The sequence below is a fragment of the Fulvia fulva genome, chromosome 6 (assembly GCF_020509005.1).
Source record: "Fulvia fulva chromosome 6, complete sequence".
Lineage (NCBI taxonomy): Eukaryota > Fungi > Ascomycota > Dothideomycetes > Mycosphaerellales > Mycosphaerellaceae > Fulvia > Fulvia fulva.
This window is the reverse complement of record NC_063017.1, coordinates 1-20,820: the sequence shown is the minus strand read 5'-3', so window position 1 is coordinate 20,820 and position 20,820 is coordinate 1. Positions and strand designations below refer to the sequence as shown.

The window sequence follows — 20,820 nt, the reverse complement described above, 5'->3', positions numbered from 1 at the left end:
TGTATTCTTGAGGATACGAAGGTAACGTGGTCTGTTCGACACCTGCATTACTTGCCCAAAGATACCTCGACCGCATTTCGTCGTCGCTTCAGGAAGCTCACAAACTCCACACCCCTGACATCAATTCGTACAGCTCCGCAACATCGACCATGGTCCTTATCAAGACCTTCCTCCGCGCCGCGATCGCTGTCCTCACGATCGAGCAGGTCGACCGCACAGAAGAGGAATTTCTCGTGTTGAAGGACCAATACTGCCACGACCTCCGCGAAGTTATCATATCAGGTCACACAAAAGAATACTTGGCGGAGGCAACCCATCGTTTGATCTGGCGACTCGAGAACGGCGTGCCTTTTTGTCTGGAAGGACAGGAGCCCTCGAATGCGACGCCTACTACTATGGACTGGCTCTACGGTACGAATGCTGAGGATGTGGTGGATTTCTGCGGGTTGAAAGGTTTGGGGCTCAAGGCTGGGGATTTGAGTGGCGTTGGAAGAGTTTGTCAGGCTTCGTCATGTACATTGTGTTCGCCATGCTTCTGTAGCTCTCCCGCACGTGTGTCCAGCGTTGATGTATTCCCAGCTTCAAGGCTTCAGTGGCATAGCGGGTAGGTCTCCACAAGTACCGTTGTGGTAAGCTGATCTGGCAGGACCTTATGGCGTCTTTTGTTTGAACGCAACCAGATATCTCGCAAGCAGCCTCCACCAATCAGCTCTCTCCTTGACTTGTGCCAACTGTCTTCCCCAACCATGCATTTCCTACTCTGATAAGTACCTCAACCTCAGCTAGGGTTCAATCAAATGTCGCTCCCTCCACCAGCCCCGGTCTGGCTCAACTCATCTCCTGATTGGCCGCGCAATGCAGACGGCACTATACGGACCGGCCCTAGTAATTACCACCGAAGCAGAACTGGGAGCAATGTCTCCTCATTGATAGCCGACGGTGGTGACAGTGTACGAAGTGCCCACAGCCAGCACACCCCAAGCGAAACTGGCAGCCATATCTCCTCCTACACAGCCGAAAGTGCCCGCGGTCAAAACACATCAAGCGAAGCCGGGAACCATTTCCACTCCCTGGTGGTAGAGCCCAGCGATAGTGTACGAAGTGCCGGCGGCCAGAGTACCCCAACGGGGATTGGAAGCGATTCGTCTTCTTGGACACTCGAATATGTTGATATTGTATGTCTTCCAGTCCATCGATTGCGCGTTACCTCATAGGTCCTGACCAGGAGAAACAGGATTATGATCATAATGATTGGTCTCAATACTTCATGGTGCGAGCCGGTGTGATTGTTGGAATCATCTTCGTGGCTTTGATCATTCCAGGGGCGTATTTTTACTCGAAGAGGGAGCGGTAGGGTCCTGAAACGATAGATGTTGGCCAGTGTTTGGGGTTGCCATGAGAGATGGTATTTGGAGAACTAGAGCTGTCTATGGGTCTGGATCGTGTGCTTCACGGTCTTTGCCGATAGTTGGTGGTATCCTCTACCAGAATTGGATATTGGCAGTGATGCAGACTGCTCCCCTGGGATCGAGAGAGTAGGATGGATCATATGGTCGGCCAGTAGCCCTCTGTGCTGGTCTCATATGTGTTGGCCACAAGCCATTTTGTAGAATTCGACCGGTCATAGTCTTGCATTCCCGTTTCCAAGATACATGGCGACTCCTGGCCAGGACTGCAGAATATTCATGGCTATCCAGCGAAGCTTGTCGCGATGCTTCTACGCAAAGAACCGTGCAGTCGACTCCTCGTCGCTCAAGGCTGTACCCGCATCGGTTGCCAGAAAACACCATCCTACGGACGAACGTGGCTCATTCTTTGTGGATGGCCGAAAGAGCCAGATCTAGATAGGCATCTGCTGGAGCAACGCATTTGCTTGATGCCGCAGAGCACACCCCACCGCATTCCCGGCCACATTGGGCATCACCATCCGCGGACTTCAGGCAAAGGACTTGGTAGCACAGGAATCATTCAGGTGTTCGTTGCTGCGCGCCAAGTTAGTTGTGCAATCCGTCAAGTCTTTTAAGGTCGATAGACTCACAAAGAAGACAGCCGGCGATACTGCTATGCTCAAGGAGATGATGGCGAAGAGGCTTGCAATCACAAGCGTGGTATTCATGCTGTGCTGCGTGCGGCGGCGGGGCGAGAGTGTCTCACGGGTAGTGCTGTCGGTAGAAAGGTCGGTCTGACATGTCAGTCAGACGGGGTGGACGTTAAAGATATACCTGCCTGGTCGACAAACGCTAGCGTTGATCACTGATAGGATGGACGCGGACTGCTTCAGAGCCCCGTGAGCTAATCACCGTCTGAGACAAGGGGGAGGCATCCAGTCTTGCCACTTGGGATCCGCGTGGTGTGAAGTGTCAAGATCTGGCCTTAGCTTTGTGCATCCGTGGTCGACACATGGGACAAGCAGGTATAGGCATGTATGCGTGCCGCCCAAAAGAGCGCGAGGGCGATCATCCGCCAACACCAAAGGCAATGCACAGTTTCTGGAAGGAGTGTTAATAGATTAAGCTCAGGAGGACGCAGGGAATGGCCTGTAAGCTGAGAGTCTGCATACCTCAATCTTGCCACAAGCTTCGCCGCACCCCAGCAATCACCGCACTCCACCACCATTTGTACGTCTTGCACGTCGCCGTTGCGCCTCGGGGAGGGCACATCGGCGGGGGCCCCTACCCCTGCCTCGTGAGGGCCCCCCCTCCCACTCGTTGCCGGCTCGAGTGCGCGGAAAAGATGGATGCTAGGGGGTCTTCGAGGTGCAGTATAAAGTAGCTAGAGGTCGAAGTTTCAAGATTACGCCGAGTGTGATCAAAAGTATCTACACGCAAAATTGCTGGGGTGCGGTGATTGATGGGGTGCGGCGAAGCTTGTAGCCTCAATCTTCTTTTCTTCGGCCACAAGCTTCGCCGCACCCCAGCAATCGCCGCACCCCAGTGACTTTTTATCATCAACACCACCAATATTGCTCATATCAACTTGATTCTTTTCCCAATGTGTTCGCAGCTATCTGTTTCTATGTTCTGTCTTCTCATATCGCGTAAAAACACGTTGTGTTGCCGAGAGGTTGGTGTTGACGCTTCGGCATGGGATTTTGGTGAGAGCCCCACCAAAGCTTCATGCGCCCGTGTCGAGATTCACGCGTTTCTTGCTTTCTCACCACCTCACCACATACAACAACACACCATGGAGCCCACTATAGTGCCCACAGGCTCTCAAATTCTGTATTCGCGATGCTATTCTGAGCAATTCGAGCTACATATCGTGTATTTTGAGCGTGTGTGGCAATTGATACAAGCCAGCAACACCATGTGTCGGAACGCGAGAATCCGAGCTGGGGTGCGGCGATTGCTGGGGTGCGGCGAAGCTTGTGGCTTTTCTTCGTGCCCGCGCAGAACAAACTTTCAAGGTTGGAGGAGAGGGCATTGAGATGACAGCGATTCGTTCGTGGCCAGCAGTGGTGTCGCTCTGATGAGTTTTAGCTAGTCGTTGCTTGTTGTCGCCTCCCTACAGGCCCGACGTCGGGATCGGCGTCATCCGTAGGATCGCAGCATCAGAGTCAGCCGAGACATTGCACAAAGTGGCTCCGAGCAGAGCACGGAGGGTACCGGTAAATTGTCACGCAAGATCTGGCGAATGCTGGATGATACTGGGTGCCAGTCGAAAGGGGGCACAATCTTGCAGCGGCAGGCCGCATGCCATCGACGGCACTCCAGACAGTCCAAGAGATCGTTAAGTTCCCGCCGATGTCGAAGACGAAGATGGTTCAATCAATGTTTTCATTAGATGTTGAGGACATATATCGGCAGGCGCTGAACCAGAGGTCGATGTGGTCGAGAAAGAGAATGTTGACCCTCAGCTGGACGCAAGCCACCAGGGTAAGGCAGCCCCTGCCAAAGTGCTAAATTGCAACCAGAAGAAGCGAGCCAAGAAACAGGCAAAAGACTCGACGACTCACCGAAGGCAGAGGGCCGCGGGCGCTGATAACGACGACTCCACGCCACGCGTCGAAGTCAACGAGACGCGGGAACAGGTGAGAGAGCGTTTGCTAAAGGGCGAGGCGTTCGACTGGCGAACGGGTTCCAACTTTCCCCAACTTGCAGGCACGATCGACAGACCTGTGGAGACTCATGGTAAGATACTGGGCCTACCCGAGGACGAGGTCGACGTGTTGGTCGTAGAGATTGCGGAGATCAAACAGCTGCTGCTCTGTAGGTTGTTATTGTCCCAGGCGGCACTTCTGCCAGCAGCCTTACGAGCGGCGAGCCTGGAAGATTTCTTTCAAGACCCGGAAGTCACCGTACCCGAGCTGCGTGATTTGTGCCTGCGTTTGGAGAAACCGAGTCTCCAAGAGATCAGAGATGCTTGTGCCGACTTCTCGCGTTCTGACAGCGAAGAAGCAGTTGTCGATGGTGGAAATCCGATCAGTGACGAGCAAGAGGCACACGACAGCGCTCTGGACAAGAAGCAGAAAAGCCGCAGCTTTCTAGCACAATACGCTGCTATGCCCGACTACTGGCAATCGAAGCACGAACTCAAGCTCCAAAGGAGTAAGGGTCAGGGTCATGGTGGTGTCATTGAGCGCGAAGGTGATACTCAGGTCGATTTCGGTGATGTGGATAAGATGGGTGAGTTTACCAACAAGCGCATCAAGGTCAAAGTGTGTGGCAAAAGCATCTGGAACTATCCCTCCGAAAAGTCGATGGCCCGAGGTGGTTGGCTTCAATTCTGCATCATAGCGAAGGGTACCACGTTTGGAGACGCCATACAACTCTGTCGCAATTGGGATGAATTCTGGGAGCTCAACACCCTCACCGTATACGGTCGCTTCCCCTCTCCATCATGGCCGACGTGGCCAGGGGACCGTGGGCGAAGTCAGTACCTTCAGCTTGGCTTCACCGAGGTATCAATTCAAGTCGGCTCAGAGCCTGACCAGTCGACACCAAATCAATGGGCGTGGCACGGGTCCTACCTCGCACGACATTGTTGAGTTTCGCAATGTATGGTGTGCGCATATCAAGCGAGCCGATCCGATCTCGAGGAGATTCGTACAGTATCTACAGCTCATGACGAACGAGCTCTGTCTGTTGGTACGAGATGCCAAGACTGGTCGAATCGTTGTCCGGCCGCCTAAGCAGGAATGGTGGCTAGCGCGAGAGAAGACCGGTCTTGGACGTGCAACGAAAACGAGTGGAAGATCAAAAGCGAAGTCGGTGAACATATGTTTGAGCAGCTTTCCGAGTCGGTGTTCAGCGACTTCCGCTTCAGCTTTGGAGACTATTACGACATCATTATCTGGGACCTCAAGCCGGGCCAGCCACACGAGATACTCGAGAACAAAATTCACGGTGCGCTACTGAAGGCCAATCGGTTTACTGGAGTCACGGATTGCTACAGCAAAGCAGAGGAAATCCTGCGCACCATACATCAGGATAAAGACACGAGGAGATGCCGAGATGGTAGGCCAGGCGAGGAGTCCGTGTGGTAAGTGCTGCTCTACGTGTAGCAGCAATTGCAGTTCGTCTACCGCTTACGGGAGAGCATAGAAATGCTGCTGAAGAATCAGTGAGTTCTCAATGCTGACAAGTTCATCTGCTAGAGACGAAAGTCACCACCCCGGATCTCATGGCATTGATATATAAGCTCATGTCCGCGGACGGCCAGGTCCGAGACATGACCGTGGAAGAGAAGGTAGACCGCTACTACAACGATGTTGATGCTACAGAGGATGCAGTTCTCTTTCCCGAAGAGCAAGAAGGTTTGATCGTCACTGCTACTGGCAGCCACGCTGGCCGCATCACTCGTGAGCTGGAAGAAGCTAGCTCAAACATGAGACGCTTCGTGTACGGTTTGCAGTCTGATGACGACTCAGACGACTACGAGGATTTGAATTCTCGTATGGACGTGCAAAAGAAGAAGAAGCAACTCCAACTCGAGCAGAAGAAGGGTAAGACTCTTGTGAAGACTAAAGCAGGAACGCGCAAGCAGCAAAATGCTGTATTCCACAACCATAAAGCTGGACATTCCCAGACGTCGGGTAGCAGCATGATAGCTGGTTTGGAGGAGGCACGAAGAAGAGAGTATCGCTCGGATGCCCAAGTCGAAGCATGTCCCAATGACGATGCTCCCGACTGCGAATGCATTGCTTGCGAGGAGGCAGAGTTTGGGGGTGGGCCACGGACTGAGATTGTCAACACAGGACGCAGTAATGCACATCGCGGCGAGGAGGAATCCGAGTGGGAGCAGGACGACAGCGAAGCATCAGACGACGAGAAACGCGAAGATGACATTACCGATCGAGACCTCGAAGCAGTGGAAACAGATCCAACGCAGCGAAAGAAGCTGATGCATTTTCGCATTCTCCGATGGTCTACACCAAGAAGATGTAGAGCGAGCCTTTGCCTTGCACGTTGACAGGGAGCGTGCCAAGGTGTTCAAGCCGCAGTGGCATGCTGCACAATCCGAGCCAGGCGCTTTCGAAAGATATGCCGAGCTTCAGAGCTTGAAGGAGCATTCCAGGGTACTGAACCGCAAGTCAAGCTACATGCGAGGCAGACAGATGCAGGTGCTGTTCCATTTGGGTGTTCATCTCAGCGAGCATCGCTTGGTGGGCCGGGACATTGACGACGCCTTTGTGTTCGTTTGGCTGTTCTTCCTTCCTGGCCTTCGGAATCTTGAAATCGACGAATGGCAACGATCGCCTAAGGAGACAACAAAATTGGTCGACAACGATTACAAAGCTTCGCTAGAGCCATACTACAAGGACTGGCGCGATGCAACGGATCTACTTAAGGCTATCTGGCCACCGACCGGAGCTTATCTTGACAGCCATGATCCTCCTGGTGGTGACATACCTTGAGAATGGGATAAGGACAGCCGCCCACAAGTAGCGCATTTGTACAAAGCCGGCATCATCGCACCCTATCACCACTCAGACCCACCAGGCCGGCTCATCGTAGCTGATGATCCGATGACCCATAAACCGACTATGTTCATGGACTATCGCCGCACCCGTAGGGACATTCCACTCGGTGCGCCACCCAACATCACGGACTGGCAAAAGATCGACCTGCTCCAGATCGCGCAAGCATACAGGATAGCTAACCCCGGCGTACGCTTTGCCCTTCTTCGTGTTTGAGGTCACTCCCATTTCTGGCCACTTATGATTGGCACTGAAGTTCGGGACCCATGGTCATCCAGAGATTGTGAAGGCCGTAGCTGGCAATGGAGGTTCTACCTAAAGGAACGATATGGTGGCGCATACAACATGCAAGCTACGCTTGATACCCGCCTCAAGAGGTGGCAACTTCAGCTCGGCAACAATGTTCTCGCAAAGAGAGACATTGTGCTCGTGATGGGCAAAGATCGAAAGGAATTGGAAGAGATGATGCGGGGAACTGTCTTTGCGCTACAGACGAATCCATGGCGGCTTGAAGTGGGTTTCTGGAAGAGTTTTGTTGATGTTGACGTCGACTTCCTGACAGGGTTGGATCGACGGTGGCTGGAGTGAGCCCCGGATGGTCTATGAACAAGTTGGACTGCCGCTTGGAGCTTGAGCATTGTTCGAAGGATTGGTCTGTCCACAGCCGTTCACGGTGCCAAACGCAGTATCATCGATTGCAGAGTTGTACGCAGCACCACAATTTGCGTCCCTTGAACAGAGCGTTAGTCTTCGCAGCAACCACACTGGGACTTCAGCACTTACCTGGCACCACCACTGGCATTCTCGAAGTACGAGCAGATATCGTGCGAAAAGCAGTCTTGGGTATATGCATTGCCGATCGATGCTCCTGAACAGCCAGCGCCACATCGACCATTGCAGCTATACCTGTTTGCTGAGTCAGTACAGCTCTTCGCCATCGCATCATGTGATATGTACTCACTCCCCACCCGCAGAGTTGGTACCGTAATTGCTCCCCACGATACCCGAGAAAGTGCATCTCTGGCCCGCTGCGTTTGTCCAGCTAGCTGTGGCTATGGATCCTACTTTCAAGCATGTAATGGCTCGCTTCTCCAGTGGACTCGCTAAGGCGATGGGCGAAAGAAGAGCGACTGGGAAAAGGAACAACGAGAGCATGATTGCGGAAATGTTGTTAACTGGCGCTTCTGAGGGGCTGGCTAGAAAAGATGGCCGACCACGCATACTTATACTCCCCATCACGCTCGCCAGACCCGCCTATCAGACATTGTTATCTCGGCTACTCCGTTCGTGGAACTCAAGATAGTAACCTTGAGGGTCTTCAAGAGGGTCGAAACACTGCTTTGAGGTGTCCCCTGATCTCGAGCCTTGTCTAGCTTCTCAAGCGGTGCTTTCGCCACCATCCCTGTCACGCACACCATACAGGCCACAAGCTTCGCCGCACCCCAGCAGTCGCCGCACCCCAGTGACTTTTTATCATCAACACCACCAATATTGCTCATATCAACATGATTCTTTTCCCAATGTGTTTGCAGCTATCTGTTTCCATATTCTGTATACTCATATCGCGTAAAAACACGTTGTGTTGCCGAGAGGTTGGTGTTGACGCTTCGGCATGGGATTTTGGTGAGAGCCCCACCAAAGCTTCATGCGCCCGTGTCGAGATTCACGCGTTTCTTGCTTTCTCACCACCTCACCACATACAACAACACACCATGGAGCCCACTATAGTGCCCACAGGCTCTCAAATTCTGTATTCGCGATGCTATTCTGAGCAATTCGAGCTACATATCGTGTATTTTGAGCGTGTGTGGCAATTGATACAAGCCAGCAACACCATGTGTCGGAACGCGAGAATCCGAGCTGGGGTGCGGCGAAGCCTGTGGCACCATACAGCGCATCCCATTGCGGATCGACCCGATGCATGTACTCCGCACACTCTGCGTGTTACTCCGATGAAAGGTACGACCTTTTCATGTTGTGAAAGCGTCCTGATTGTTTACGGTATATGGTCAAAAAGGTATTCGGCTACCTTCACGGCAACGATCAAGGGCATCTCACGAGGTCGTCGTCGCTGCTTGACGCTTAGTACTAGCCAAGACAGAGACACTGCTCGATTCGCTAGCATGGCGTTAGAGCATCCTCATCAGCGTAGCGTCACGCGTGAGCCGTACGTCTTGCTGCTCCATGTACTTTGACTGCCAATGTCTACTTTTTCGTGCTATTGCAACCAGGATCAACCGCTTCCCACTGAAAATATGGCCGGCAGCCTTCGAATCTTGCAACCATGTATTGACAGCATTCACTGGTCGACCGGGGGAAAGTACGGTCTATAACTTTTGAGCAGCAGTTCTGCTCTATTCAATGGTTCGAGCGTAACTGGACGTTGCAGGAGCTAACAGCGCCGAAGAGCTTTATGTCTGAGGGACGGAAAGCAAACAACCCTGCACGCAGTGTGTGCCCATGGGACCCTGGATCCGGCATTACTGGGCTGCAGATCCATTCCACAGGGCGTGTAAAGACCAAGGCCGTAGCGAGCGTGGCGATGCACCCAAGTCCTCGAGTTCCCACTGAACAGGACGTCTCGGTCGATCGACAGAGATACACCTTCCTGGGATCATTCGCAGTCTTACTTGCCATCAAACGAGCAAGCAGCGTTATGAATGCCGATGTCGAGCACTCACCATGGGGTGGAGTTCCAGACGAGAATCTGTCAAGCACTCTAAGGGACTGATGCATCATCTTTGAACAGGTTAACGTGGCGCTTTTGCTGGTAAGGATCGCTGTGATTATTGTCATCGCTTCGCTTGTCTGCCACTCTCCCACACCTGGTCGATTCAGGCGCCTTAGGAGCCTGAAGTGGCGTTGGGACTCGTGGCTGCACGCAGGGACATGTCACGCTCGAAACTTTGACCCATGTGGTCATGACGGTACGTCAATAACAACGCTTGCAGATTGGGTACGGTTGAGGTTATGGGAACACTTCTATAGGGAACGTTTGCCAGGAGTCGGGTATCGGGCATTAAGAATAGGCGTCCCAAACGCGAACCTGGCCAAAGAAGACCTGATGGCAGGCCATGTTCTATCCGAGGGCATTGATCCGTCATTCGTGACGCGGGATACCGGCCTCAGCTTTCTAGATCGGCAGCTCGTTCTGGCAAGCCGAAAACACGAGATGCCAAGCTTCATCTGCCCAACTCCAAATCATGCAGACACTCTGGTTAAGACACGCACTAGCTCGGATAGGTCTCCCGAGATGCGCCACCAGAAGGCTGTGGTGAGTTCAGCACGGTAGGTACATAAGGTAATTTCTCAGGTGCAGGACTCGCTTTGTCTCTCACGCTCGATACATGCTACCTAGTCGACGCTCACGCCGTGCCTTCATATCACATCCCGAGAGCGACAGCGCCGAGCACTAGAAGGGCTTCACCAGCCATCAGCGCCGGCGTCTTCGCGGCGGCTGCAGCTCCAGTGCTTGTTGGCGTGACGGCGATGTAAGATGTTCTCGTCGCAGCGTTGACAGTCTTCGACACATATGACACTCCGTACTTTGTACCAGCAGCTTCGACCTTGCTCGTGTAATCGGCCTCGGTCACATGGATGGTCGTGGAGCATGATGCAATGGTGCCCGTTCTGACTGCCTCGTAACTTGTCGCTGTGTTGGTTGCGAGGCCATTGTTGTTGCCCACGCAGCAGTAATCCGCGCCGCTGTCTTTGTCCTTGTCGAGAGATCCGGGACAACAGTACTGGTTCCCGTCGATGCTTTGTTCCAAGAAAGCCGCTTGTCCACAGAGTCGGGCTGTAGCACTCGTAGCCTAGACACAGTGTGTTAGAGTGGTCAAGAAGAGGATTGCGCGGCAGCGAAAGCCTACTGTGGTCGTTGTCTGGCCAGCGACGCTCCCACACGTGGCGAGCAAAAGGGCAGCAGCGGCTGGTATTATCGTTGCTGAAAACATTGTGACGGTAGACCGATCGGTAAAGATGAGTAACGTCCAACGACTGTACTGGAGGATTCTGTTTGAGACTTGCGCTTCGTTCGATAGTAGATAGGAAAGATGGAAGCAGATATTCTGTCGAGATGTGAAAGCAGGTTTGAACTGATAAGACTTCACGACGCCCAGCCACCGTGATTCGTTTGAAGAGCGATATCGATACTGGCCTCGCTTGGCTGGCCCTGATCATCACCGCCAGCTCTGCTATGTTTGGCAGTCTTCGGTGGAGTTGCATTTGAGGCTGTTGAAGGATGCCGCACTAGGAATGCCGCTGCAATTCCGCACTGCACTACTCAAACCTACTCCAGATCCTTCGACGAGATGACGTCGGGTCCGTCTTGAGTTCAGACTCTGTGGGAACTCTAGCAGTCGGATTAATCCGATGGTCCCGATGCACTGGGCGCCACAAGAAAATAAAAGCACATGAACTCTGGGAACTGAGATGCTTGTATTCTGGTGCGTCGTTCTGCACACATGTGTACAGCTGCGGAGTAAGGCTGACACTGCCCGAGGTCCTCATCTGATCTATCGGAGATAACTATACAGTCCAGCATATTTCTCGTACCTAGCTCAACATTCCATGACCTAGGCTGCGATATTCGGTCAACATTGTGGCACAATGCGACATTTTGCCAAGGTATTGGTCGTCCTGTGTGCGATAACGTCAGCGATTGTCTTCGAAGAAGCACTGGACATCGATCAAGCTGTCTTCCAACATGGCGTATGTGCGTCTTTTCTACTAACCTCTCAGTCGATATGATTTGTCCCACAGTCTGCGCAATCGCTATTTTGAGGTCTTGAAATCAGGCCTGGGTTTTCGCTGGAAGGAATGGAACTTCCAATGGCCAACAGCATTGCAGTCATCAAGAGAGTGCTCAGGACATACATGGTCGAGGCGCGAGAGTGATTGTAGGAATGAACGTCAAGGAGGTGCAGATCAGCCGAATGTTGATCTAACATTGAGTAGCCGCATTCTAGTGCGCTTCCTACGCTAAGGCACATGGCATTCCCGAATGGGTAACACGGCCACTGTCACATGCAGCTCGGACCACCAAAAATAGCTCCCATGTCATGATCCTCGGAATATTTTCTAGTCGCACTGCGATACGCTCACTCAATGGCGTCGTTGTGTGTATCTGCGAGATCGACGCGGCTGTATCATAGGACGTCTGCAGCTTGACACGAGTCGCGGTGACGTCTGTATCTAACACGCTCAATCCTGCGACATCCTACTTCCGCAACTTCAATTTTGTGCTCTTGTCGACATAATCGGACAACCATGACGGTATACCATGTCACTGGCGGAAGTGGGCGCTTGGCCAATCTCTCGATGGTCTCGCCATCTACAGCCTTACCCTAGCCCTCTCAGCCGGCCTCGTCAAAGCAGCTCCAGCAGCGTTCTTCTTCAACGTCAAGGACTTCCACACCTTGTGCACCGACACGTTCCCCAACCAGGAATGTACTAGCAACTTCGACGTCAGTTTCCAGAACTCGGACTCGTACCATTGCTCCGTCAGCGATACGGACAGCGACTACGTCTACTGCCTCACCCCAGGCCCGGAGGTCAGTATCGCTGCTTACATCCAGCAGACGAAGGTCGATCAGGAAGACACGCAGCGCACTTTGAAGCTTCGCTATGAGTTGGCGTTCCCTGGCAGTGCGCCTCGGGACACGTTTGGGTCGAAGGTCTTGAGTGAGCCCCAGGACCCTAACTTCACTGTGGCCGCACAGGAGTGAGCTTGATCAAAGCTAAAGGCAACATATGGAAGGGAGGTACATGTCGCATAAATGTGACCAAGGCGGCGAATGCAGGAGAATTGATGTTGTTTAAGTGTGAGAAAGATTTAGTAGATAGCTTCATACCGACCGTACTTGATGCTATAAATACTCTCGCTCATGACTGCGACAGCGACAATGTTGTGTAGTGATGCAGTCTTGGGAAGACATCGGTCTGAATATCGGGACCTCGAGTGACTTCTTTGCGATCTTGATCATAGGACCACGCCGCTAGACTTTATTCAAAACAATAGTCACTACGAGCTCGCCGCAGTACTTCCTGAGCTGGGCACAGGCAAACCAGCATTTTGCAGAAGCGTTGCGAGCGAAAGATCTTCTCGGCCTTCCTAGGCGGCTCAGGATCCAGTCATGTCGGGGGTTTCGTTACAGCACGGCCAGGTTGTCGTTGGCTGGGGATTCTTTCAAACAGATGTCGAATGTGGTGCTCTTATGAGTGTGCGCCTGCGGACACTGCATGGCACTGATGTATCGGCCGGTGACCTTCTTGGCGCCATGTTCGGAAAATAAGACCCTATGCACTTTGCCGAATCCACGTACCAAAGCGAAGGGCAGTAGATCTGGTACCAACCGAAGGTGCGCAGTCTGATGTGGAAGATGAGAGTGGAAGAACGCTCCTCCCGCTCTCGGAGAGCGGCAATGATGACAGCAGTTCCACTGGCCACATCACCTCAAACCGAAGCAGTCTGCATACTTTCAGCCCCCACTTCAAAGCCTGCCCCATTCACAGTAGGATCCAGCCAACTACCAGCTTCAAAATCGACATTCCCCAGCCATTGCAGAAAATCTGCATCATTGCCAATGTTCGCCCCAAAGAGCGCACTGTCCATGAAAGCGCTGCTGGTATCCACTGTCGCCGGCACCCGTGGCCTAGAGAGTAACCTATCGAGCACTTTCCTGATAGCATTCAAGCCCATGGTACACAGCGCATGGTTGCCCTCGTCTGGCCTCACAGCCTCCAATGCCGGCATCAGGACCGCAAGTTGCTGTAAGACTTCGCTACGCGGGAAGTCGTCGTAGGGGTCGTTAATCTGATCACGCCGCAGCATCTCCATCGCCAAGACGCCGGCAGGTGGTACAGCGTAGAACGCCAGAGAGTCTGTCATGTCCAGGACGTATTCTGAGAGGTAGTCTTTGATACTCACGACCTTCAAGACCAGCTTCAGGAGACTGCGTGAGGAGGCGATGAGTCGATCAGGGTTGGCTTTTGTTTTGTTGACGATGGCTCGCTCCATGAGGAAATCTGCATGGCGGATGCCGCAGTGCACGGCGAAGAGGCATGACACGTCGAAGGGCGTCCATTCGACACCTCGGCCAACCATTTTGTGGGTGGGGTCGCGCTTGAGAGTGTCGATGAGTTCTTCTGGATTGGTTCGCGCGAATTCAGGCATTGCGGCGATGGCTTCTTTCTCTTGAGCGCGCACATAGTCGCAGCGAGCTTGGAGATCCATGATGTGCGGACCAATGACGATCTCCAGGACGTCTTCTCGAAGCAAGTGACGAATGGACCACGCTTTTCGCCATGTAGCTCGGTGCGGACGGCCTGTGACTGTCCATGTGTTGACATGACGGTCGAGTGCTGCTTGTCGATCAGCGGGGTCCATGCAGACTTGCTCATCGCTGAGGTCGTGCGGGACTTGCACTACTGAGTAGCGGTAGCTGATGTGTGGTGGTCGTCCAAGGAAGGTTGCGAGGAACTTGTCCATGGAGTATATCACATTGAACAGCCGCAGTCGTAGTTCGTAGAGGAAGAACGGCGTGTGTGCGTCCATCTTGATTTCGAGATGTAGTCCCATCAAGACGGCGGTATCGCAAGCTTCGCTGAACGATGTCCAGACTTCGTTGGCAGTGTCGCCGTGAACAAAGGCCATCATTAGCACCCGCTCATAGAGCACACATGCAAGAAGATCGTTACGGCTTCCGCATTTCTTGCTGAGATCGGCGCACACGTTCTGCAAATAAAGTGTGCGCTTGGCCAACCTCGACTTCTCGTGGAGCCCGCCGGCATCAGTCTTGAAGATAGGGTCCCAAGCTGGAAGCATCGATGTCAGGCTGCCTATAAGTGCCAGGAACATGCCAAGCGTCTCCCATCGAAGATTCTCACCTGTGGCTTGAAGCGCCCACTCCTTTGCAGACATGTTCGCATGGCTTCGAAGAGGTTGCTGGGAATTTCGCCATATGTGCAGAGCATGCTTCTCCATTCGCCGGAGTGCATCGAACTTGTCGTTCTTGATTCTCTGCATGAGCTCGACAAGCCCATCGTACCAGAACCGATACACTGGACGAAACATCAAAAAGCCGTCGCCAGTGACGAACCATCGGTCCAGGAACTTCTTGAGGAGGTTCGTGTCTTGGAAGAAAGCAAGGACTTCAGATCCACTTCGCGCGTTGGAGTCGGTGATGCTGGCAGTCTTTTGCACGATAGAGTCCTCAGCGACGTGAATTCCGAGGCTGCTGTTGAGCTCCGCGATGACTGCAGTTGTGGTGGATTCACCCATGAAACCCACATTCTTGGCTTTCGTGGCAGATTCCATGAGGATGCCTGCTGATGGTACACTCAAAATCTTAGGCTGTCGGAGCTTGATGGCCGGCGTGGTATCCTTCAGCCCTGGTGCAGCGTGGCCATTCTGCAGGGTTGAAATCGGCAAGATTCCATTGCTCTGTGTGGCCGGAGCTGGCGAAATGGTGCGCACTGATGGTGATGCTGCCGATGCAGTACTGGCAGACGACTTAGTCAATGGAGCGGGATGATAGTAACACACACTCGAGGTTCCTCGTCGGACACATCGTCCGCAAGCTGGCAACCTGTGGTCGCAAGACAGCTTCCGTTTACGACAAGGCTCGCAGCTCTGCAGCATGCCATTGCGGCGCTTGGCCGGTACCGTTCGTGGCGGCGAAACAGAAGACATGACCGCCTTTTGTGTTATGCAAATGCCTGGAATTGGTGTATTGCTTGATCAGAAGGACGGTGAAGTGAGCAGGGTTGGAAAGCGGGGCTCGGCTTCGGCGCTCGGAATGTACCTTTCAGATTCGATCGCAGAAGTGCACGTGACGTCGAAGGCGTAATGCACATGGTCCATCAATGTATCTGTCACCTGGAGCATTCCTGCTGCTACATTGTAAGCGTTTGTTGACCCACAAACTCCAGTCTCCTCAATACGGCCTGTTTCCAGTAACCTCTGAAGTCTTGAAGATCGGGTTTCTGGTTCCAGTAACCTCTGGAATATTGAAGGTCGGGTACATCTGGCCCTACCACCTCGATACAGGACATCCGTACTCCCGCAAGGCTCAGGACGATTACCATTCTCTCGGCGGCCCGGCGAGCAAGAATCTCGGCAGCTTCCATGTCGGTACAAGCTGGTCTATCTGCGCTAACAGGCCATTGTAGGCGACCTATGGCGTAAGCGGGCCAGACAGCTGTGGACTGCAGGACCAAGCCTCCAAGGACACTGATTCCGGTGTCTCCTGTACCCTGCAGCCATTTGAGGAGGCTCAAGTAGCCCTTCGGGGCATCAAGCAGGGGTCCATTGTCCACGAATTTGAAGCGATTGGACGCGTAGAATAGAAGCAGTCCTTCGCTCCGAATGTGCTTGCAGGTACTGAGCAGACCAGGCTCGATCGAATTGCACAGCTTGAAGTAATTGCCTTGTTCTATCAAGAGTGGCCTCGGCGCCAGAAGGACAGGCCGATCCTGTAGCAGAACCAGCTCCCAGATCATGGTGCGCAGCTCTGCCGGTAGCCCGAGGATGGCCGGAGGTGTCGTAGCCATATTGTTGATGGTGTATGTGATATATGGTAAAGGGTGGGCAGAGTGTGCGGATGCAGGAAGGTCGGCGCAGATATCTGCCCGGCTGAGCCATAAAATTCTCTCGTGGCCAAGACCTGGAGCTCATACACGCTGCCCGCGATAGGTCAGATGTTTCTATGCTTACACTCCCAGTCCTGAGGCACCGCTTAAGCCACCTTTGATGGTGCCTGCTGTATTTGAGGCATTGGCAGCAGGTTTCGTGGCACCGGAGACTGCATCTGTCGCTTGATTTGTTGCCGTGCCCACGTGTTTGGCGGAGTCGTTGGCTGCACTCTTCGCGTGATGACCAGCCGCAAATTCATCCTGCTTTTCCGACGTGCTATGCTCTTTCGTCTGAGTGTTGTTCTGCTGCTTCGTTGGTCGGTCATTCTTCCCCGTCTCGTTGTTCTTTGCATTCTGTGATCGTGCATTCTGCATGAAACCGTCCAGCCTACCACCACTGATCCTGTTGAGCGAGTCGCCGATCGATTGGCCCTCTGGCGCTTGCTTTGACGGCCCTTCCTTGTCGCCGTTGGCCCAGCGTAGGATGTAGTAGCCTCCTAGACCCCAGAGGAAGAGGAAGCAGGCTGTTCCGGTGGTGAAGAGGACAGCGGGGAAGACGAACAACAGTGCGATACCGACAGCGAAGAGCGTGAATAGCACAGCGACGAGAAGGGCAATCACCAGGGCGACTACGAGGGCGAAGATGAAGACGGTCAAGCTGAAGAGTACGAAGAGGCCAAGTGGAACGCCGGTCAGAGCGAGGTTCATGCCGAGGAAGGCCTAGACAAATTGTCAGTACGGCTATCGTTCCCTAGCGATTGACCTGCATACAGATAGCTTCGGGTTGGCAAGCATGAAAGCCTGTAGCTTTGACAGGAACGATGCTCTTTTATCTGGAGGGAAGACATAGTCAACCATGCCTTTCACCTTGCTGCTGATCTTGCTGCCATAGCTTTCCAAACCACCCAGGATACTGTCTGTTGTGGTCTTGACCTTCTCATGTGCACCTGACAGCGGCGTGCCTTTCGTAGCCTCCTGTGCCTTCTCTTGAGCGCCCGAAGACGCGTCCTTGGCCTGATCTGCCATACTGATTCGTGATGTCTGTCGTAGTGTGTCTGTTCTGTTTGGGTGTGTAGCTTGCCGCACCTCGAGCTTTCGAAGGCTGCGAGATCTAGAGATGTCGGAAGACGTGATTGAAAGCCTTCAAGGCAAGTGTCGTAGAAGTCGATGGAGAAAATGTGCAAAACCAGAACGCTGCAAATGCAAGTGAAAGATGGATGGAGATGTAAACCTGATTCTCGACGTGTCCCACCAAACATCCATGCAACGCGTTAAAGTTGTGGCTGACGTAGCTCATCGCAATTTGATTGGCGCGCAAGCAAAAAACGCAGTGGCTGTTCTCGGACTGGCGCGCCGACCTTCGAGTTTCTCGCATGTGAAGGTAAAAATACGAAAAGCACTTCAGCATACATTCTCGCTGCACAGATTGTCGCTGAACTGCAGAAGCGCGTCAACATGGCCGAGAAGGACAGTAAGAAGAGAAAGCGGCAGTCAAATGGGGTCGACGGCCCGAGCAAAAAGGTGGTGATTGCAGGCAATGGGGACAAGATGAAGGTCACATACTCGGAAGACACATGTCCAGTCCTGCTATCCGCGCCAGGCGTAAATGCACCGAAAGTGCCATTCAAGGCATGGTCCAAAGCCACCAGCTCCAAGCGCACCGGCGCAGTGAAACCCGCGACCCATCATCTACTCCTCCACTCCTCACAGCACCCGCGACTCGACTACACAGCTACACCACACACCCTCGATGGTGCCCAGCAGCTCTCTCACTATGTCGCTGTCTACGATCCTGCTACCAAGCAGCTTCGCGTCACGCCGGCACATCACCTGAACCTGCGAAGTACACTACGATCGGAAGCACAAGAGAAGGAAGAAGAACGGCTCACGATCGCGAAACAACGTGAAGCGCTGGGCAAGGAGTTTGGTACGAAGAAGGCGAAGAAAGCCATTGAAAGCAAGACGACGAATGCCATCTCACAGGATACGAAGGGCAAAGGAAAGGCCACAGATTCGCAGAAGTATGTATACCGTCTGGTCCGTCAAGCAGACTGACTGACCGGAAGCGACGGTGTGATGCGCTCCAGAAGCATAAGCTAACATTTTGCAGCGCCATTCTCGAGAGCGTCGGCGATGTCACAGCAGGAGCAGCCGCAAAGAACGAAGACGAAGAAGCAGAAGCCCTGCTCGCCGCGAAACCAATCCCCCGACCGAACCTCACCGCCGAGAACGTGGAAGACGTCTACACATTCGATACCCTCATACCACCCTCGGACGCACGGCTAGTACCCATCAAAGACTGGCAAGAGAAAGCTCGCGAAGACGAAGACATCAAGTTCTCCCACCGCTTCCCAGCATTCCGTGTTGGAGCAGTCGGCAAATCCGACGACCACACGAAACTTACAGCGCTGCGGTACCTTACGTTGCTGCTGGAGTTTCACGATGCGCTCAGCAATGCTGGAAGAGCAGGAAAGAAGGTGCCCAAGAAGGAGATTATCGCCAAGCGCTTCTCGGCGTGGCCGTCGCAGCTTGTGGATGCTGTGCGGCGGCGCTTTGCGGATGAGACGGGACAAGCGCTTGGGAAGTGGCAGCAGGACAACCTCTATACGCACATCTGCGCACTGAGTCTGTACATTGATGGATGGACGACGAATGCGAGTAACTTGAAGGACGACCTGAAGCTGGAGCAGAGAGGTACGTGCTGTAGCTTTTCGTGCACAAATGGCGGTTGAGCAGCTTCGCAGCTCTGAGCACCATGTCTGGAATCCAGCTTACTGACGGGTGTCGCAGTGATCTCTCAATACTTCCACGAGCTCGGCTGCAAGGTGTCTACGCCTACAGAGACCGAGGCCAACCGCTACAACCTCAAGAAGGCGGAAAAGGCAGTCACCAGGTTCGCGCGTCTCAAGCTACCGCTGGACTTTCCAAAGCCGAGGGCTGGTCGGAAGAAGTAAAGAGTGTATCGTGTGTCTGAGCTGCAGTGGTGGATTGATGGCATGAAAGCACTCTGCCACGTACCATGTAACGCTACGATAATGATGCTCCAGCGCCATCAAGTCTCTACTGATTTCAGGTCTCTGCTATCAGTGCATGAATCAGTCGGTTACGGCGACACTATGTCAAAGGAACATTTCTGAGCTGTTGACCTTATGAAGTCGATTCTCTACTACCAACCCCTCTCCGAGACAGCATTGCTCTCAATCACTGCTCGAAGCTCTCGAACCAGATCTCATCAGTCGACTCGTTCTCCTCCCCAGCATCGTCAGCTGATGAAGGGTCGCCCCCGATACGTTCTACTGTCGCCTTACCCTTTACACGCCGGCCCTCGCTGTCGACGGTGGTGACGACGGTCTTTTGTACGAAGACGGTCTCTTGTTCTTCTGGACTCTCTCCGAAGGCGGCCAAAGTCTCCTGCTTGCCCCAGTTCTGTCGGTTCTCTTCGGGCTGGGGGTTCGTGAGATCGGTAGTGTTCCACGCCTGTAGTAACTGTTAGTATTGTAATGTTTAGGCGTAGGGTTCGACATACCGATGTCCTCTCGTCCATGCCCTCGACAGTTGCACCAGATGCCACTGCCGCGGCGATTCTGGCTTCGCGAGATTTCTGTTCTTGGTTGCGAGCCCTCCGTCTGTTCAAGAACTCCAAGACATGGTCATGCAGCTTCTTGTTCTTCTTGAGGACGTTCTCCGGGGTGTATGCCTCGCCACGCAAGGCCGACTCGACCGTCATACGCATTTCTTACGGCAGTACTTCGAGCCAAGGTGGGGAGGACTACCAATTGTGGTCAGCTTCAGTTCAAGATGTGAGAATGGTACAGGTGAGATGATCTACGAGGGAAGAAAAGGTTGTCATACGCTGTTCTGTTGAGTGTTCTGAGCGGCCTGCGAGCGACATTGATGCTCCAGGACCCTCTGGTGGACCCGCGCGGTCTTGCGGTTCAGCTCGGCCATGGGCTTCGCACCAGACTCTGCGACCAACTTCTGCAAATCTGCAGGCAGGTCAGCAGGTAGCGCATCTGTCGATGGCGCTGGTGTTCTCAATGCAGCTGGTACAACAGCTGGAGGACCACCTGGTGTACCAGGCACATCGGTGAGCTTCGCGACCTCAATCTTGCTCTTGTTCTGTCGGAGAGCCTTGGGATCCCATTGTTCTGCCATCGACTTCAGTGGGGCATGGTTGTTTGTTCTGAGACCAGTTGGGTTGGTTGTGGCGTGATACGGCCAACCAGGGTTAGGGTTAGGGTTAGGGTTAGGGTTAGGGTTAGGGTTAG

General features: G+C 53.4%; 11 protein-coding genes across 11 annotated transcripts; 3 read left to right on the top strand and 8 right to left on the bottom strand.

Moving 5' to 3' along the window:
• Positions 1 to 1,717: 1,717 nt before the first annotated feature.
• CLAFUR5_06631 (uncharacterized protein) lies at positions 1,718 to 2,116 on the bottom strand (the record flags this gene model as incomplete). The annotated part of the gene is made up of 3 exons (XM_047905779.1): positions 1,718 to 1,807; positions 1,866 to 1,934; positions 2,039 to 2,116. 3 exons carry the CDS (start codon positions 2,114 to 2,116, stop codon positions 1,718 to 1,720), a joined length of 237 nt encoding a protein of 78 aa, XP_047762867.1.
• A 2,385-nt stretch (positions 2,117 to 4,501) lies between these two features.
• CLAFUR5_06630 (uncharacterized protein) lies at positions 4,502 to 7,507 on the top strand (the record flags this gene model as incomplete). The annotated part of the gene is made up of 6 exons (XM_047905778.1): positions 4,502 to 4,932; positions 5,023 to 5,114; positions 5,597 to 6,365; positions 6,415 to 6,839; positions 6,885 to 7,127; positions 7,176 to 7,507. The coding sequence occupies 6 exons, from the start codon at positions 4,502 to 4,504 to the stop codon at positions 7,505 to 7,507; spliced, it is 2,292 nt and encodes a 763-aa protein (XP_047762868.1).
• A 12-nt stretch (positions 7,508 to 7,519) lies between these two features.
• Positions 7,520 to 8,140, bottom strand: CLAFUR5_06629 (Ecp47; the record flags this gene model as incomplete). Its single annotated transcript, XM_047905777.1, has 3 exons — positions 7,520 to 7,649; positions 7,703 to 7,825; positions 7,881 to 8,140. 3 exons carry the CDS (start codon positions 8,138 to 8,140, stop codon positions 7,520 to 7,522), a joined length of 513 nt encoding a protein of 170 aa, XP_047763420.1.
• A 2,162-nt stretch (positions 8,141 to 10,302) lies between these two features.
• Positions 10,303 to 10,872, bottom strand: CLAFUR5_06628 (uncharacterized protein; the record flags this gene model as incomplete). The annotated part of the gene is made up of 2 exons (XM_047905776.1): positions 10,303 to 10,731; positions 10,789 to 10,872. The coding sequence occupies 2 exons, from the start codon at positions 10,870 to 10,872 to the stop codon at positions 10,303 to 10,305; spliced, it is 513 nt and encodes a 170-aa protein (XP_047763419.1).
• Positions 10,873 to 12,187: 1,315 nt separating this feature from the next.
• CLAFUR5_06627 (uncharacterized protein) lies at positions 12,188 to 12,645 on the top strand (the record flags this gene model as incomplete). The annotated part of the gene is made up of 2 exons (XM_047905775.1): positions 12,188 to 12,215; positions 12,269 to 12,645. 2 exons carry the CDS (start codon positions 12,188 to 12,190, stop codon positions 12,643 to 12,645), a joined length of 405 nt encoding a protein of 134 aa, XP_047763418.1.
• Positions 12,646 to 13,373: 728 nt separating this feature from the next.
• On the bottom strand, positions 13,374 to 15,611 carry CLAFUR5_06626 (uncharacterized protein; the record flags this gene model as incomplete). The annotated part of the gene is made up of 2 exons (XM_047905774.1): positions 13,374 to 15,362; positions 15,396 to 15,611. The coding sequence occupies 2 exons, from the start codon at positions 15,609 to 15,611 to the stop codon at positions 13,374 to 13,376; spliced, it is 2,205 nt and encodes a 734-aa protein (XP_047763417.1).
• A 244-nt stretch (positions 15,612 to 15,855) lies between these two features.
• Positions 15,856 to 16,471, bottom strand: CLAFUR5_06625 (uncharacterized protein; the record flags this gene model as incomplete). Its single annotated transcript, XM_047905773.1, has 2 exons — positions 15,856 to 15,951; positions 15,980 to 16,471. 2 exons carry the CDS (start codon positions 16,469 to 16,471, stop codon positions 15,856 to 15,858), a joined length of 588 nt encoding a protein of 195 aa, XP_047763416.1.
• Positions 16,472 to 16,630: 159 nt separating this feature from the next.
• Positions 16,631 to 17,578, bottom strand: CLAFUR5_06624 (uncharacterized protein; the record flags this gene model as incomplete). Its single annotated transcript, XM_047905772.1, has 2 exons — positions 16,631 to 17,272; positions 17,324 to 17,578. The coding sequence occupies 2 exons, from the start codon at positions 17,576 to 17,578 to the stop codon at positions 16,631 to 16,633; spliced, it is 897 nt and encodes a 298-aa protein (XP_047763415.1).
• A 429-nt stretch (positions 17,579 to 18,007) lies between these two features.
• On the top strand, positions 18,008 to 19,506 carry CLAFUR5_06623 (DNA-directed RNA polymerase I subunit rpa49; the record flags this gene model as incomplete). The annotated part of the gene is made up of 3 exons (XM_047905771.1): positions 18,008 to 18,573; positions 18,663 to 19,246; positions 19,343 to 19,506. 3 exons carry the CDS (start codon positions 18,008 to 18,010, stop codon positions 19,504 to 19,506), a joined length of 1,314 nt encoding a protein of 437 aa, XP_047763414.1.
• Positions 19,507 to 19,753: 247 nt separating this feature from the next.
• Positions 19,754 to 20,285, bottom strand: CLAFUR5_06622 (uncharacterized protein; the record flags this gene model as incomplete). The annotated part of the gene is made up of 2 exons (XM_047905770.1): positions 19,754 to 20,029; positions 20,079 to 20,285. The coding sequence occupies 2 exons, from the start codon at positions 20,283 to 20,285 to the stop codon at positions 19,754 to 19,756; spliced, it is 483 nt and encodes a 160-aa protein (XP_047763413.1).
• A 113-nt stretch (positions 20,286 to 20,398) lies between these two features.
• On the bottom strand, positions 20,399 to 20,707 carry CLAFUR5_06621 (uncharacterized protein; the record flags this gene model as incomplete). Its single annotated transcript, XM_047905769.1, has 1 exon — positions 20,399 to 20,707. The coding sequence occupies one exon, from the start codon at positions 20,705 to 20,707 to the stop codon at positions 20,399 to 20,401; it is 309 nt and encodes a 102-aa protein (XP_047763412.1).
• Positions 20,708 to 20,820: the final 113 nt, after the last annotated feature.